We start from the raw sequence: 16,565 nt of genomic DNA on the forward strand, positions 1-16,565 counted from the left end.
TCCAGTGCTGTTGAGGTCTCCTCCCCTCCTGGTCTGATCTGATCTGGGACCGGTTCTCTGAGCCGACTCCATCCTCCTCCTCCAGCAGAGCTGCTGATCACATCATCATGGAGAGACCTCGTCCTCGCTCCTGCTGACTCGGTTTTCTGAGTAAAAAGAAGAGGGAATATTTCACTGGACATCTTTCTATCCCGGTTCTGTTCTCTGAAGATGAAGATGGGATTAAACAGAAGAGATCAGAGAGGAATTACTGCTTCAGTTGGAATACACAAGTCAGTGTGAGGCAGCTTCACACCGGTGAGTTAGATATATACGTATATATAAATATATATATATATATATTAATATATCTGATCTATATACATTTACAGTTTCACATCTAATAGAAGAAAAACAGCTTTTTCTCAGCTGATCTGCAGCAACATGTTGTTTAGGAAGCTTCAGCAAATCCTCTCTAAAACCTTCAAGGATTCAGGATCTGATGCTCTCTGAATATAATTAAAATAATTATAAAATATATAAAAATGTGGAGTTATACAGCAAACAGACACTGTGAGAGGAATACCTGTAACTGATTACTGTGAGGGGGGATTAATTCAATTTAAATGATGGAGAAAATATCTTTTTTTTTCTTAAATCTTTCACTGAAATCATTTTAAAGCTGTTTTATGTATTATAATAATTATTGATTAGGAAATTGGAGAGTTAAAATTGCTCAAATATATATAAACATAAAGAAATGTAAGAAAATAGAAAGAAAGTATGTACATAATTCTACAATATGAACACAATATATGTAAAGAAATATAAGTAAGTAATAAAATAAAAAATAATAAATGAGAATATAAGAAATATGTACAAATATTTGCATTAAGACGTACAATATATAACAAATAACCACAGTAGATTGTTTGTGTTTATTGTTGTAATAATGTTTATGCTGGAGACCACATGGTAAAACATAACAAGATATTACAATGTGATATGAATAATTATTATTAGTCTTTAGTTTAAGAAGTCATGAAGCCAATAAAGAGCGTTTATGTGCCTGGAAGCTTTTTTAAATTACTATTAAACATCAACAAGTGAATTAACATTATAGCTGATTTAATAAAGGTAATGGTTATTATTGGGGTGTGGGGGTGGGGCGTATATACAGTATATATCTATATATATGTGTATATATATATAGATATATACTGTATATATGTGAGGGATCATGGAGGTCCGAAGCCTCTTAGTGAGTCTTGACACCTGGCTGAGTTCAGCAGAGACTTTAATCTCTCTACGAACAAAGAGAGTCAGCATTTAAACATCCTCACTTTAAAGAGTCTTTAATAGAGGACACAAACGATTATAAATAACAGTAGAGCTGCAGCTATAACGGTTATTTTCATTGTCAATTAAACTGTTGATTATTTCTTCGATTAATCGATCAGTTGTATCTTATGTCTATAAAATGTCAGAAAATGGTGAAAAATGTCTTACCCAAAGCCCGAGACGACGTCCTCAAATGTCTCACAGATATTCAGTTTACTGTCACAGAGGAAAGAAACCAGAAAGTCTTCACATTCAGGAAGATTTTCTTTTTTTTACTTTCTCTTTTTATGCTACGTCACTGACTCTGATCGGAGCAGATTTACATTACAGTCAGTTCAGACTACATGACGTACACATAACACACCAAACACTAAACTAAAGGCCTTTCAGACTAAGAAAGAAAGAGAGAAAGAAAGAAAGAAAGAAAGAAAGAAATGAATAAAGAAAAAAAGAAAGAAAGAAAGAAAGAAAGAAATTTACATAAAAACATTGGATAAGCTTATAAAAGACAAGACATTGTTATAGAATAAAACCTTTTTTGTCTTGTAACCAACGACTAAAAAACATCTGGTTTAATTAAAGAAATGTCTGAGGAACCAAAAGAAAACATTTACATCACATTTAAAGTCCCAAAAAATGTATAAAAATAAATAAATTAGTTACGACCCGTCAGACGTTATCTAGTGACCATCTGAGGCGGCCCGACCCCCAGGTTGAGAACCACGAGACTAAACTACCTAAATGTTTATAATGTAAATACGACCTGTTATGACAGGAAAAGTCACCCTGTTGCCTTAAACATTTTCACTTTAAAGAGTCTTTTATAAAGGACACAAACAATTATAAATAACAGTAGAGCTGCAACTATAAAGGTTATTTTCATTGTTGGTTAATCTATCGATTATTTTCTCAATTGATTGATTAGTTGTTTGGTCTCTAAAAGGAGGTCAAAGGTTTTTACTCGCCAAAATGTAGCGTAACATTGTACCAATAAATATTTTGTGCATGTAAATGTACGGAGGATGGAACCTGCCAAAATAATAAGAAAAAATGAATAAATGACTCAATAAATAAATAAATATGTCATTAAATGTAGAAAAAATAATATAAAAAATAAATGTAGACATTAATTAATAAATTGATAAAATGTGACATTATGATTATTTCTGTTTTAATTTGCTTCTTTATTTATTTATATTTATATTAATTCCTTTTATTATATATATATATATATATATATATATATGTATTTATTTGTATTACATTTTAAATTCATTTATTTTATCTTTTTTAGATTGATATTTCTGTTTTAATACCAATGGATTCATCAGGTTTTATAGTTTCATATGATACCAGTATATATATACCTATATACAGTATATATATGATACCAGTATATTTACTCTGGCTTTAAAACTGAGTCCAAGACGACGTCCTCAAATGTCTCACAGATATTCAGTTTACGAAAGAAGCTGCAATCAGAGAATTAAGTTTTATCTTAAAAAAAACCTCAAACTGATTAATGTAATAGTTGACAACTAATCAATTAATTAAACATTACTCTAAAGGACATCACTGAATCAGAGCATTATAATAATCTAGTTTATTACACGGCTGTACTTGATTCTGATTGGTCAATCACGGCGTTATGTGGTCTGTTATTTCTGTATAACAGACCGTTGCTATGTATAACAGATCGTTGCTACGTATAACAGACCGTTGCTATGTATAACAGACCGTTGCTATGTATAGCAGACTGTTGCTATATATAACAGACCGTTGCTATTTATAACAGACCGTTGCTATGTATAACAGACCGTTGCTATGTATAACAGATCGTTGCTACGTATTGCAGACCGTTGCTACGTATAACAGACCGTTGCTATGTATAACAGACCGTTGCTACATATAACAGACCGTTGCTATGTATAACAGACCGCTGCTACGTATAACAGACCGTTGCTATGTATAGCAGACCGTTCCTACATAAAACAGACCGTTGCTATGTATAACAGATCGTTGCTACGTATAGCAGACCGTTGCTACGTATAACAGACCGTTGCTATGTATAACAGACCGTTGCTACGTATAACAGACCGTTGCTATGTATAACAGACCGCTGCTGCGTATAACAGAACGTTGCTATGTATAGCAGACCGTTCCTACATAAAACAGACCGTTGCTATGTATAACAGATCGTTGCTACGTATAGCAGACCGTTGCTACGTATAACAGACCGTTGCTATGTATAACAGACCGTTGCTACGTATAACAGACCGTTGCTATGTATAACAGACCGCTGCTGCGTATAACAGAACGTTGCTATGTATAGCAGACCGTTCCTACATAAAACAGACCGTTGCTATGTATAACAGACCGTTGCTATGTATAACAGACCGTTGCTATAAATAACAGACCGTTGCTATGTATAGCAGACCGTTGCTATAAATAACAGACCGTTGCTATGTATAACAGACCGTTGCTATGTATAACAGACCGTTGCTACGTAAAACAGACCGTTGCTATGTATAACAGACCATTGCTACGTATAACAGACCGTTGCTATGGGTGCGGCTCTGATGTCGGACTCTGGAGGACCTTTTTTGTGTTAAAATATTGATTTCTTCAGTAAGTAGCCGTGTAATAAGCTACACGCTTCACGTCGGGGTGCAGCATCATCCTGCCGGGGTTTATTTCACAACAATGACCGGCTCGCTGTGCATTATCCCTTACTTAAACATGCCTGAATTGGATTACAAATATCGTCCTTTTATTTGTACGTAACGTATTTTTTGTGCATTTTCCTACAAATGTCCAGCAATTTCCGCTCCAGTCTTTTCAAAATAAAACTACTTAGGTTTATTTAAAGATGGTGGTTTGGGTTAAAATAACTAATTATGTGGATGGATCTGACCATCACAAAAACAAAAAAAAATTTGTGTTATGAACACGAATCAATACATCAAATTTCGTGACTATTTCACGAACTGCTGTGCTGTTTATGTTCACCACATTGTGTGTTCATTGCAATATTTTTTGCAAAACTGCACCATCATTCACTTTAGTTCGTGACTCCATCAAGTTGTGGTTATCATCCAATCCAAATTTATTCATAAAGCATATTTAAAAACAACAAAAGTTGAGCGAAGTGCTGTACAATTATAAATCAAAAACATAAAGACAACACAATAAAAAACTAGTGGGATGTTACTTGCAGAGCCGGCTTAAGGCTCCACGTTCTGGGGGCGCTGGTCGCCCTCTAAAAAAATAAACAAATAAAATAATTATTAAAATAAATGCTGGTGGGTGTCCTTCCTCATTTTCTGTATTGAGGCAACGAAAGAACAAAGAAAGAAAGAAAGAAAGAAATGAATAAATAATAAAGAAAGAAAGAATTAAATGAATAAATAAATGAATAAATAAATGAATAAATAAATAAATGAATAAATAAATACATAAAGAAAGAAAGAAAGAAAGAAATACACTTTTCACCCAGTTGTAACTCTCATTCTTCATCCCGGCCATTTATTTGTTAATAAAAGTGTAAATTGTAGAGAAACTGAGTAAACACTGTTAAGCCAATAATATCAAGGACCCATTGTTTATTTATATTATAATAAATACAGTTATTTATGACAATAAAAAATCTTAATTTCTGTGTCGGTGTAACCCTAACTCTATAGCCCTGGAGTGGCACCGAGGACACCGACAGGGTTAGAGCCGGCCCTGGTTACCTGAGTAAAAGTCAAGACAACACAATAAAACACTGAGACCAATTTAAAACCAACAGGACATTAAAATAATAAAGACCAATAGGAAAGGAGAGAGGATTAAAAAACTCTCACGCCGAGCCAGAAGCCAAAGAATAACGTGGATTGAATGTTTGACAGAAAACACAATCAGGCTGATTCTATAATTATATCATGAACACGGATTCTCAGGAGGAAGAGGAGAAGTGCTGTGTGGCTCAGAGATGATTATGCAACATTCACATTTGGTGGACAGACTTCACCCGTCGTCACCCTTCAAGCTCTTTAATTTAGCGGGGGGGTTGGTTAACTCCCGGTATTAACACTAATCTCCACGTGAGCACGTGTTACAACCCGGTGTTCCCCAACAGATCACTGAGTCACCATTCACCTCCACACAAACACATCTAGTGTTTAAAGAAAAAATTACACTTTTACAATCAAGCTGCATTAAATAAAAAGTGTTTCTTACAGGAGCACATGTCCGTTAGTCCAGACTGAACCTGGAGGCCTCGCCACGTACCCGTTCTTTAAGTGGCGCCCTAATAGACTTAACCTGCCGTATACACCGCTGAACATAGCAGCATCAGTCGGCCTGTAAGCCAAAGCTTAGTTGTTTTAAAAAGCAGCTGCTGGTTGACAGAGAGAGGTCACTGATCCTGTTTAGTGTTAAGGACATAATGAGGAGGTATTTTTAGGAGCTACTCTCAGACAAACAGAGAACAGTGGCGTTCAGTAAACACATCAACATCATCATCAGGGAAATACACGTTTTATAAAACAGTCTTAACTTTCTCTAAACTGTATTTATCTATTTATCCATTACATGTCTGCTATAAAGGGAGAAACTCTCCCAAAAACACCTCTTTCATGCTTCTAAAGCAGTTATTGTGTCAGTGAACAGGCCGATGACAACGGAATGAAAAAGTAGTTTTGCTGGCTTCTTTCTGTACTATAATATAATATCTTTGTTTTATCTGGCTGGATGTGTATCACACAGAGCTTTTTAGATTCACATTTGTAAAGTCAACACTGTACAATAGTACACAGAAAAGGGATATATAACTTTATATGTATAAAGTAAATTTATTCATGTAGTACGACAGAGTATTAGGGCCACATTTAGGGGGAAAAAATCGGAGATTTCGAGAATAAAGTTATAATATTACGGGAAAAAAAGTTGTAATTTAATGAGAATAAAGTCATACTATCTCAAGAAAAAAAGCTGTAATATTACGTGAATAAAGTCGTAATATTACGAGAAAAAGTTGTAATTTAATGAGAATAAAGTCATAACTTTACGAGAAAAAAAAGCCATCTATGCCAAAAAAACAACAAACCTGCAACAATGAACAAAGCTGCAGTAGTTCAGTTCAAAAACAACTAATGGTATCTCCTCGTCATAGATATTTAAGGAATATTATGTGTATGTCTGACAGATTTAGATAATTGAATGGATCATTTTGCATGTGACGGCTCAAACGATGAAATAAAGTTTAGAAGACAGTTTCACTGAGAATCAACTCATCAGGTTTGATCAGAAAGACATATACTGTATACTGTAGAAGTGGTTATTGACTCTTTTACACGTGTGCCAAAACGTGCAATTTGCTTGAATGAGGAATTATAATCTGTTGTGAACAACAAAACTAATTGTTCAGAGATTTGAACTCATTGTTTTTAAAAATAACTAATTCTCAGTCAAGAATTGAGGCAAAGCGAACGAGAAAACCTGTAAGATGTCTCATATATCTGTATATATATCTGTATATATATATATGTGTGTATCTGTGTGTGTCTGCAGGCCAGCAGAGGACATGGCAAAGGTCGGCTGTGAGAACTCCCTCTCACCCAGACCGCGCTGGTCCACCGCCACGTCCGATGACGAGCTCGCCGTCATAGAGAACGGGGAGAGCAGGTCTGAGTCAAAGTCTTGAAACTTTTGACTTCTTTTCTGACACATCAGCATCTTCTATACGTTGTTGTCTAAGTGTTTTAACCGTTCTGACGACTGAAGACACGTTTCCTGTCCCGTTGATGTCACATGACCATCAGTTGTGATGATTTCTGTGTTTCAGGACTCAGTCTCTGAACTCAGAGAGGACGCTGTCTGCAGAGTCCCACAGAGACTCTTTTACAGGAGCTGGAGCGATGGCCAGGTAAACCTAGCTCCTCATGTACCAGTGGTGGAAAGTTTAGTTACTCAAGCACTGAACTCTAATGTACTCTAGAATTACCCTCGGGATCAATAAAGTTACTATCTATCTACTCCGCTGTATTTCAGAGGGAAAGATTCTACTTTTTACTCAACTACATTCATTTGACAGCGAGTTAGCGGTTCAACATATCCTCATACAACGGTTCATATGAGATCTTGTCCAGCAACACAAGCGATCAGAGCGCCTGCAGTGTTTAGGCAACAAAACTAGGTTTGGGTTAAAATAACTATGGAAGTGGCGTAACTTAAGTACGGAAGTTACGTGACAAATAAGTCAACGTTTGAGTTGAAATAACTACGGAAGTAACGTTACTTAAGTACGGAAGTTACGTGACAAATAAGTCAACGTTTGGGCACAAATAACTACGGAAGTAACGTTACTTAAGTACGGAAGTTACGTGACAAATAAGTCAACGTTTGGGCACAAATAACTACGGAAGTAACGTTACTTAAGTACGGAAGTTACGTGACAAATAAGTCAACGTTTGAGTTAAAATAACTACGGAAGTAACGTTACTTAAGTACGGAAGTTACGTGACAAATAAGTAAATGTTTGAGTTAAAATAACTACGGTAGTTACGTAAATTATGTGACAAACAAGTCAACATTTGGGTTTAAATACCTACGGAAGTTACGTGACAAATAAGCCAACATTTTCACGATAAAATCTTACGATGTAAAATATTTGAAGTTTATTTGGGATAAAGTTATTTTTAAATCCGTTTTCCTCTACCTACAAAAACACAATACGTCATAGGCTCCGCCCTAGTCTACTCTGTTTAAATGAATAGTTTCACTATCAGGATTCGATTGGTTCAGTCCGATAAAATTTGCATTTGAATCAAGATTGATTTTTCACCATTTTGAATTGTGTCCAAATCAGATTTTTTTGCTGCTCCTCCTACACATTTTTAGCATTTATCACCAAATTTGGGGCCGAGCCGGAAAAAGTAATTTTTTCTGATTGTTGATGTTCTTATATTACAAAAATATGTAATATCTCCTGAACACTTTGTGCTTTTGGGACCACATTTGGTGGACATGTGTAGATATGATGTCTGAGAGACCATGACAAATTTGATGCCATTTAGCCAATAGGTGGCGCTGTAGCAGCATGCTACATCATGCATCAAGCAGCACTTCTGGGGGCCAAGCAATCGGCCCGTTCTGGACCTAGTACTCTTAAAACTGCAAATTGAGCATTATTGTTATTATTAAATATATATCGTGATAATTATCGTCATCGACCAATAAAATAAAACACATTGTCGTAACATTTTTGGCCGTATCGTCCAGCCCCAGCTCGGTCATCATTGTGTTACCTCATTGGGCGATAGAAAATCTCATTACTTTAACAATCTTATAATGTAAACTTCAGTTTGAATGAAGGACTTTTACTTGTTATGGAGTATTGTTGCATTGTACTTCTAGTACAGGTTAATATAGGAGTACTTCCTCCACCACTGGTATTGACTCATCCTGTTACATCCCTAGTCTAGACGGGCGTCACGTTGTTCTGTTTTCCCGCCGCTAACCGTCTAGGCTCTCTCACTTCTTCTTCATGCTGTGGAACTGGGCGGCGTCTCACAGAGCGAACCCCGTACCACCAAGAACCGACTCGTTCCTGGAGCGCTTCAGAGGCCCCGAGCTCAAAGACCTCTCCGGTCGAGAGAGCAACGACCAGTCCGTCGGCCACGGCAAGAGGAAGTAAGTACCGGGCTGTGTGGCGGTGCCGACGACGGTCACGGCTTGAAGGTTTCATTAATCTACATTACAGCTCACTATGGAGCTGGAGAGGACTGTTGTCCTCATCAGCTCTGTTAATAAAGAAATACATTAGACCTCAACCACATTCTTTGAGAATGTAAAACCAAGTTTGTCTGTTTCTTTAAATCCGAACACGTAACTCCAACCAGGATATTGCTCTGCTAGCTAACCGCTAGCTAACAGTCATGTGTGGTTTTTACGCCTCGTTCTATGGAGGACAGAACCTGCCAAAAATATATGAATAAATAAATAAATGACTCAAAAAAAAAAAAATATGTCATTAAATATAGAAAAAATAATATTAAAAATAAATACAGAAATTAATTAATTTATAAAAATGTGACATATATTGATAATTTATATTTATTTATCTTTGTATTGATTCCCTTATTTATTTATTTATTTATTTACTCTTCTGTTTAATTTTCCCTTTTATTTATGTATATATTTGTTTTTGTAAATTTTTGAATTTATTTATTTTTGTGTTCATTTTTTATATACTATTTATTTTTAAATGTATATATTTATTTATGTATTTATGCTTTTATTTATGCATGATTTTTCCTTTGCATTTCACCCCTTATTTATTTATTTATTTCCCTAAACATATTTATTTATGTATTCGATTCTTTATACATTTCTTTACACATTTAAAATAAATATAAAAAATTAAATAAATAAAATATATGTGCAAAAATAATTAAATGAATAAAAAATAAATAAATACATTTAGAAATGTGTAAATATAAATATATAAATAGGGATTACAATTTAAAAAATGTCTGAGGCTAATTAGTGATTTGTGATATTAGACTTAAGGCCTATAAATAAACTTGACTTGATATTTTATTCTTCATTTCTCTGTGTTTGCGAAGACAACAAAGAGCTTAAATATCTTTTATTTCTTTCCAAAGTGTTGCCAGTAAGTGGCCGCTAGCTACTTACAACATGAACAACTGCAACAACACAGACGAGTAAGTGGGAGCATAGAATAGAGCAGAATAATAGAAAAGTAGATTTTTAGAGTCATGGATCATGCTGGACATTAGTAGCATCTTTTGTTGTGGTATATTAAATAGTTTATCTTAGAGCTAGAAACAACTCCTCATTCCTTTCCTGGTGTTTCCTCCTCAATTAGATTAAACCTGTTTCCTCTTGAATTGAACACATTGTTGATGTTCTTATATTACAAAGAAATGTAATATCTCCTGAACGCTTTGTGCTATTGGGACCATATTTGGTGGACATGTTTAGATATGATGTCTGAGTGACCATGACAAATTTGGTGCCATTTGGCCAATAGGTGGCGCTGTAGCAGCATGCTACATCATGCTGCAAGCAGCCCTCCTGGGGGCCAAGCAATCGGCCCGTTCTGGACTGTTTCCTCCTGAATTAGACACATTAAACCCGTTTCCTCCTGAATTAAACACATTAAACCTGTTTCCTCCTGAATTAAACACATTAAACCTGTTTCCTCCTGAATTAGACACATTAAACCCGTTTCCTCCTGAATTAAACACATTAAACCTGTTTCCTCCTGAATTAGACTCATTAAACGTCGGCCCCTTCGTGTTTTTGTTGTTGGAAGTTATGATGTGGGTTTGTACTGATTTAACCTTCGGGGGAATATTCAGGCATATACTGATATTTAGCCAGTCTGACTGGTAAAGAAGACGTGGAAGGTTGCCTGTATTACGACACCATCTGCTGGACAAATGTATGACCTGCACCAGATCTTCCAACAAGGTCTGTGAGACCTCCTCTAGACCTCCTCTAGACCCTCTCCTCTGTAGTCTGGTAGCCCCTCAGACACAGTAGACCACCACCTCCGTCCCTCTTCAACCACCACCGTAAAAAAAAAATGAACTTGTGGTCCGTAGCAAAAAAGATGACAAAAAGGAGGAGATTAAAAAAGATGAGGAGAAAAAAGAAGAGGAGAAAAAGGATGAGAAGAAGGACGAGAAGAAAGATGAGAAGAAAGACGAGAAGAAAGATGAGAAGAAGGACGAGAAGAAAGATGATAAAAAGGATGATAAAAAGAAGGAGGAGCCACCGTAAGTACGCCAGTAGAAACTGGGAAATGTAGTTTAACACACGTCCGTCTGTTTGAATGTAAAACTTAACTAAATGTTAAATTAATGTTGAGTTGTTTTCAGGAAAGAAATCTGGATTATGGATCCAGCCACAGACCAGTACTACAAATGGCTGACCGTCATCGCCGGCCCGGTATTTTATAACCTGATAATGATCGTAACGAGGTAATATTGTCCGTTAAACAGACAGAAAGTCTTCACTCAGCGGTTCAACCACAGGATGTAAAACGTGTCCTCTTTGTCTTCTAGATCCTGTTTTAATGAACTCCAGGACACGTACACTCACCTCTGGCTGTTCCTGGACTACACCACCGACATCCTCTACTACACAGACACCTTCGTCAGATCGAGAACAGGTTGGACTCTCTCTTCGAGACACAATCTATTCATCTATTCACATGGTCCATCACTGAAACGAGGAATAAATGAAGACAACAGCGACCTTTAGCAGCCATAGCACCACATCCTCACTCCCATCTCGTCAAATACCGCCGCTTGGTCAGCGCCCCCTCAGCATCGGAGACGGATGCATCGGGGTTCCCCTCTATTGTTACTTTTGGACGGACCAGGGACGGCGTGTCAATATATGCTTGTGACATGCAGTGTCCTTTAAAAACAAGGCAAAAGTGAGCATGGCTCACATACCCCCCCGCTTACTGCTTGACCCCTACTAAAGTAGAGCCAAAGGTTTTGCCCTTTTGGAACTAATGGAATTAGTCTATTGAGCACAATGTAGCTTGTTATCAGCTCACCTTCCTCAAGATAAAGTCAGTAGGAGGCAAGAGTTCGAGTTGTACTCCGGAAACAAAATAGAAGTCGAAAAAAAACACAGTTTTTGGCCTAAATTTCAAAAATATTGGGCACCCTGGACTTCTAACCCCCCAAAAGGCACAACTAGACCACACTGTCAACCATCACACCAAATTAGAGGTTAACTAAGTTAAATAGTTCTGCTAGAGTTCTGCTCCGGAAACGAAAGTGTGACACGCGAACGGAAGGACGGACGGACGGACGGACACGCGGAGCGCTATATACCCCCGACTACGTTGTCGCGGGGGTATAATGAACTTCCGTTTTCACAGGAAGTTAGGTTTAGGCAACACAAGCACTTAGTGACGGTTAGGAAACAGTCGTGGTTGACGTTAACTTCACTGACTAGCGACTCACGGGACTGATGATACCGACGAGTCACGTGACTAACGACTGACGTGACAAAATAAGTCAACGTTACATTAAGTTTCACGCGGGACATGAACAGCGGTCTCCTGGTTAGTTGAAAACCTGGTTCGTCACATACGACTGCTAAACGGTAACGGCGTGCGTTGGTTTCCGATGCCGATGACCAATCGGCGGTATTTGACGAGTTTGGAGTGAGACCAGGTTGGGAAGTCAAGCGCTGTATTAAAGACAGCATTACAACTCCATATTGGGCGGAGGTCGGGGGAAATAGATGGGACACAAACAACACGCTCTCACTCCAAACTCGCCAAATACCGCCGTTTGGTCAGTGCCCCTCGGCATTGGAAGCCGACGCACGGAGGCGCCCTTTACTCCCGTGAATCGTATTGAAGTTAAAGTCAACCACGACCGTTTCTTAACCCTAACTAAGTGGTTGTTTTGCCTAAACTTCCTGTGAAAACTGAAGTTTATTTTGAAAGGACTATGCATGTAACGACCGTATATTAACACGCCGTCCCTGGTCCGTCCTAAAGTAACGCAAGAGGGGTACCCCATGCGTCTGTCTCCGATGCCGAGTGGCACTGACCAAGCAGCGGTATTTGACGAGTGAAAATGTGTCGACACAAAACACAGTTTTCACCCAGGAGGCCGGAGTTTACATCCCGCGTGAAACGTATAGTTGTCTTTGTGTTGACAAACAAAGATTCCCTTTTGAAACGTAGTTATTACACCACCAAAACACGATGTCTTTCCCTAAACTTATCCAAGTGGTTCTGTTGGCTAAAACTACAGAAGCTTCTTTGTTTGTGTTCACAACATAATATTTCATGCAGTTTTACATGTTAGAACGTGTTGCTTTCAAGTTTCGCTTTCACTTTACAACGTAGTAGGCCCCTACTGACTCACATCTATGAGGGTTATAGCTAGCGATAACGAATATTTACTGGCCTGATCCAATTTGTGTCCATTGTAGTTTTGGATTTGGCTCCTAATGTTGTGTTTGTCCCTCAGGTTACCTGGAACAAGGCCTGCTTGTAAAAGATTCCGGGAAACTGAGAAGTAAATACAGAACAACATCTCAGTTCAAATACGACATGATCTCCATGATACCCACCGATCTGCTGTTTCTGAAATTCGGTTACAACAACCCGGAGTTCAGATTCAACCGTCTCTGCAAAATCTCGAGGCTCTTTGAGTTCTTCGAGCGGACTGAAACCAGAACCAGCTTCCCGAACATGCTTCGTATCAGCAACCTCGTACTTTATATCCTCATTATTATCCACTGGAATGCTTGTATGTTCTTTGCCATTTCGAAAACCATTGGTTTTGGAACGGACACGTGGGTATATCCTAATATCAGTCACCCGGAGCACGGCCGCTTGGCCAGAAAGTACATCTACTCCCTGTATTGGTCCACGCTGACCCTCACCACCATCGGAGAGACCCCTGCACCAGTCAGGGATATTGAATTTGTCTTCGTCATTGCCGATTTCCTCACCGGCGTGCTGATCTTCGCTAGTATTGTCGGTAACGTCGGTGCCATGATCTCCAACATGAACGCCTCCCGTGCCGAGTTCCAGGCGAAGATCGACTCCATAAAGCAGTACATGCAGTTCCGAAAGGTCACCAAGGACCTGGAGGCCAGGGTCATCAAGTGGTTTGACTACCTGTGGACTGAGAAGAAGACCTGCGATGAGAAGGAGGTTTTGAAGAACCTCCCGGACAAGCTCAAAGCCGAGATCGCCATCAACGTCCATTTGGACACGCTGAAAAAAGTGCGTATTTTCCAGGGTTGCGAAGCCGGTTTGCTGATTGAATTGGTGCTCAAGCTGCAGCCGCAAGTGTTCAGTCCCGGCGATTACATCTGTAAGAAGGGGGATATTGGCAGGGAGATGTACATCATCAAGGAGGGGAAGCTGGCCGTGGTGGCCGACGATGGAGTCACTCAGTTCGTAGTGCTCAGTGATGGAGCCTACTTTGGGGAAATCAGTATTTTGGGTATCAAGGGCAGTAAAGCCGGCAACAGGAGAACAGCCAACATCAGAAGCGTAGGCTACTCGGATCTCTTCGCCTTGTCCAAAGACGACTTGATGGAGGCTCTCACCGAGTACCCGGACGCCAAAAAAGCTCTGGAGGAGAAGGGCAAAGACATCCTGATGAAAGACAACCTGATCGACGAGGCGATCGCCAACGCCGGCGCCGACCCCAAAGACCTGGACGAGAAGATCGTGAAGCTGCAGGGAAACCTGGAACTCATGCAGACCAAGTTCGCCCAGCTGATGGCGGAGTTCACCTCCAGCACGTCGAGGATGAAGCAGAGGGTCACCGACATGGAGGGCAAAGTGAAGTCCATGAAACCAGAGGACTTGACGGAAGTGGTGGCCGACAAGGACAAAAAAGTCCAGTAGCGTGAGAGACGACCCCGAGGACTTTACAGGGAGTGAAGGGATTTTTCATTTAGAATAGTAGAGTGACACTTTTTAAAGGGACATGTTTATATATATTTATACATCTCTGTTTATCATCATCATCATAATGTGTCAAATTGTGTACAGTGTATGCAGCAAACGTTTTTGTGTGTGCTATGATTGACAATTTCATGTTGATCAGAAGTACTTGTGTTAAAAAAAAAAAAAAAAGGCTTTTCACAGCCTTAGAATAATGAGGAATCTTCGTTTTCCTGATCAGTGTTGACATATTCCCACGGACTGTATGTAAGAAGTGGACGTATTAACCGTGACGTCACCTGTTGGTTCGGCATTTTGGTTTTTGGCTGTCGCCATCTTGGTTTTTGTCCGTCGCCATCTTGGTTGTTGGCTGTTGCTGTAAGAAGTGGACGTAGTCCCCGTGACGTCACCCATTGGTTGGTGTACTGCGGTTTTGAAGCCTTGAATTCTGCCATCTTTGTTTTTGGCCGTCACCATCTTGGTTTTTTGGTTGTTGTCATGTTGTTTTTTTGCTGTCGCCATCTTGGTTTTGTGCCGTCGCCATCTTGGTTTTTGACCGTCGCCATCTTGGTTTCTGCCCGTCACCATCTTGGTTTTTGGCTGTCGCCATCTTGGTTTTTGGCTGTCGCCATCTTGGATTTTGTCTGTCGCCATCTTGGTTTTGTGCCGTCACAATCTTGGTTTTTGGCCGCTGTTTTTGGCTGTCACCATCTTGGTTTTTGGCCATCACCATCTTGGTTTTTGGCCATCACCATCTTGGTTTTTGGCTGTCACCATCTTGATTTTTGGCTGTCACCATCTTGGTTTTTGGCTGTCACCATCTTGGTTTTTGGCTGTCACCATCTTGGTTTTTGGCTGTCACCATCTTGGTTTTTGGCCATCACCATCTTGGTTTTTGGCTGTCACCATCTTGGTTTTTGGCTGTCACCATCTTGGTTTTTGGCTGTCACCATCTTGGTTTTTGGCCATCACCATCTTGGTTTTTGGCTGTCACCATCTTGGTTTTTGGCTGTCACCATCTTGGTTTTTGGCTGTCACCATCTTGGTTTTTGGCCATCACCATCTTGGTTTTTGGCTGTCACCATCTTGGTTTATGGCTGTCACCGTCTTGGTTTTTGGCCATCACCATCTTGGTTTTTGGCTGTCACCATCTTGGTTTTTGGCTGTCACCATCTTGGTTTTTGGCTGTCACCATCTTGGTTTATGGCTGTCACCATCTTGGTTTTTGTCCGTCACCATCTTGGTTTTTGGCCGCGGTTTTTGGCTGTCACCATCTTGGTTTATGGCTGTCACCATCTTGGTTTTTGGCTGTCACCATCTTGGTTTATGGCTGTCACCGTCTTGGTTTTTGGCTGTCACCATCTTGGTTTTTGGCTGTCACCATCTTAGTTTATGGCTGTCACCGTCTTGGTTTTTGGCCATCACCATCTTGGTTTTTGGCCGTCACCATCTTGGTTTTTGGCTGTCACCATCTTGGTTTTTGTCTGTCACCATCTTGGTTTTTGGCCGTCACCATCTTGGTTTTTGGCCATCACCATCTTGGTTTTTGGCTGTCACCATCTTGGTTTATGGCTGTCACCATCTTGGTTTTTGGCCATCACCATCTTGGTTTTTGGCTGTCACCATCTTGGTTTTTGGCTGTCACCATCTTGGTTTTTGGCTGTCACCATCTTGGTTTTTGTCCGTCACCATCTTGGTTTATGGCTGTCACCATCTTGGTTTTTGGCTGTCACCGTCTTGGTTTATGGCTGTCACCGTCTTGGTTTATGGCTGTCACCGTCTTGGTTTTTGG

General features: G+C 39.3%; 1 protein-coding gene across 2 annotated transcripts; it reads left to right on the forward strand.

The window, feature by feature from the left end:
• Positions 1 to 16,038, forward strand: cnga3a (cyclic nucleotide gated channel subunit alpha 3a). Of its 2 annotated transcripts, XM_074636750.1 has the most exons (9): positions 1 to 297; positions 6,874 to 6,987; positions 7,148 to 7,228; positions 8,830 to 8,994; positions 9,969 to 10,028; positions 10,935 to 11,108; positions 11,211 to 11,312; positions 11,397 to 11,503; positions 13,338 to 16,038. In XM_074636750.1, exons 2-9 carry the CDS (start codon positions 6,887 to 6,889, stop codon positions 14,732 to 14,734), a joined length of 2,187 nt encoding a protein of 728 aa, XP_074492851.1. In that variant the 5' UTR covers positions 1 to 297; positions 6,874 to 6,886; the 3' UTR covers positions 14,735 to 16,038. The 2 variants fall into 2 exon arrangements, with proteins under 2 accessions (XP_074492851.1, XP_074492850.1); XM_074636749.1 differs by lacking the exons at positions 9,969 to 10,028; positions 10,935 to 11,108 and having other exon boundaries at positions 2 to 297.
• Positions 16,039 to 16,565: the final 527 nt, after the last annotated feature.

Source organism: Sebastes fasciatus, chromosome 5 (genome assembly GCF_043250625.1).
Source record: "Sebastes fasciatus isolate fSebFas1 chromosome 5, fSebFas1.pri, whole genome shotgun sequence".
NCBI lineage: Eukaryota > Metazoa > Chordata > Actinopteri > Perciformes > Sebastidae > Sebastes > Sebastes fasciatus.

Excerpts from the sequence above, each read along its gene's own strand:
- cnga3a (XM_074636750.1), top strand. The coding sequence starts at position 6,887 with ATGGCAAAGGTCGGCTGTGAGAACTCCCTCTCACCCAGACCGCGCTGG. Across the intron at positions 11,313-11,396 it reads CTGATAATGATCGTAACGAG|ATCCTGTTTTAATGAACTCC; the intron begins GTAATATTGTCC and ends TTTGTCTTCTAG. Across the intron at positions 11,504-13,337 it reads CTTCGTCAGATCGAGAACAG|GTTACCTGGAACAAGGCCTG; the intron begins GTTGGACTCTCT and ends TTTGTCCCTCAG.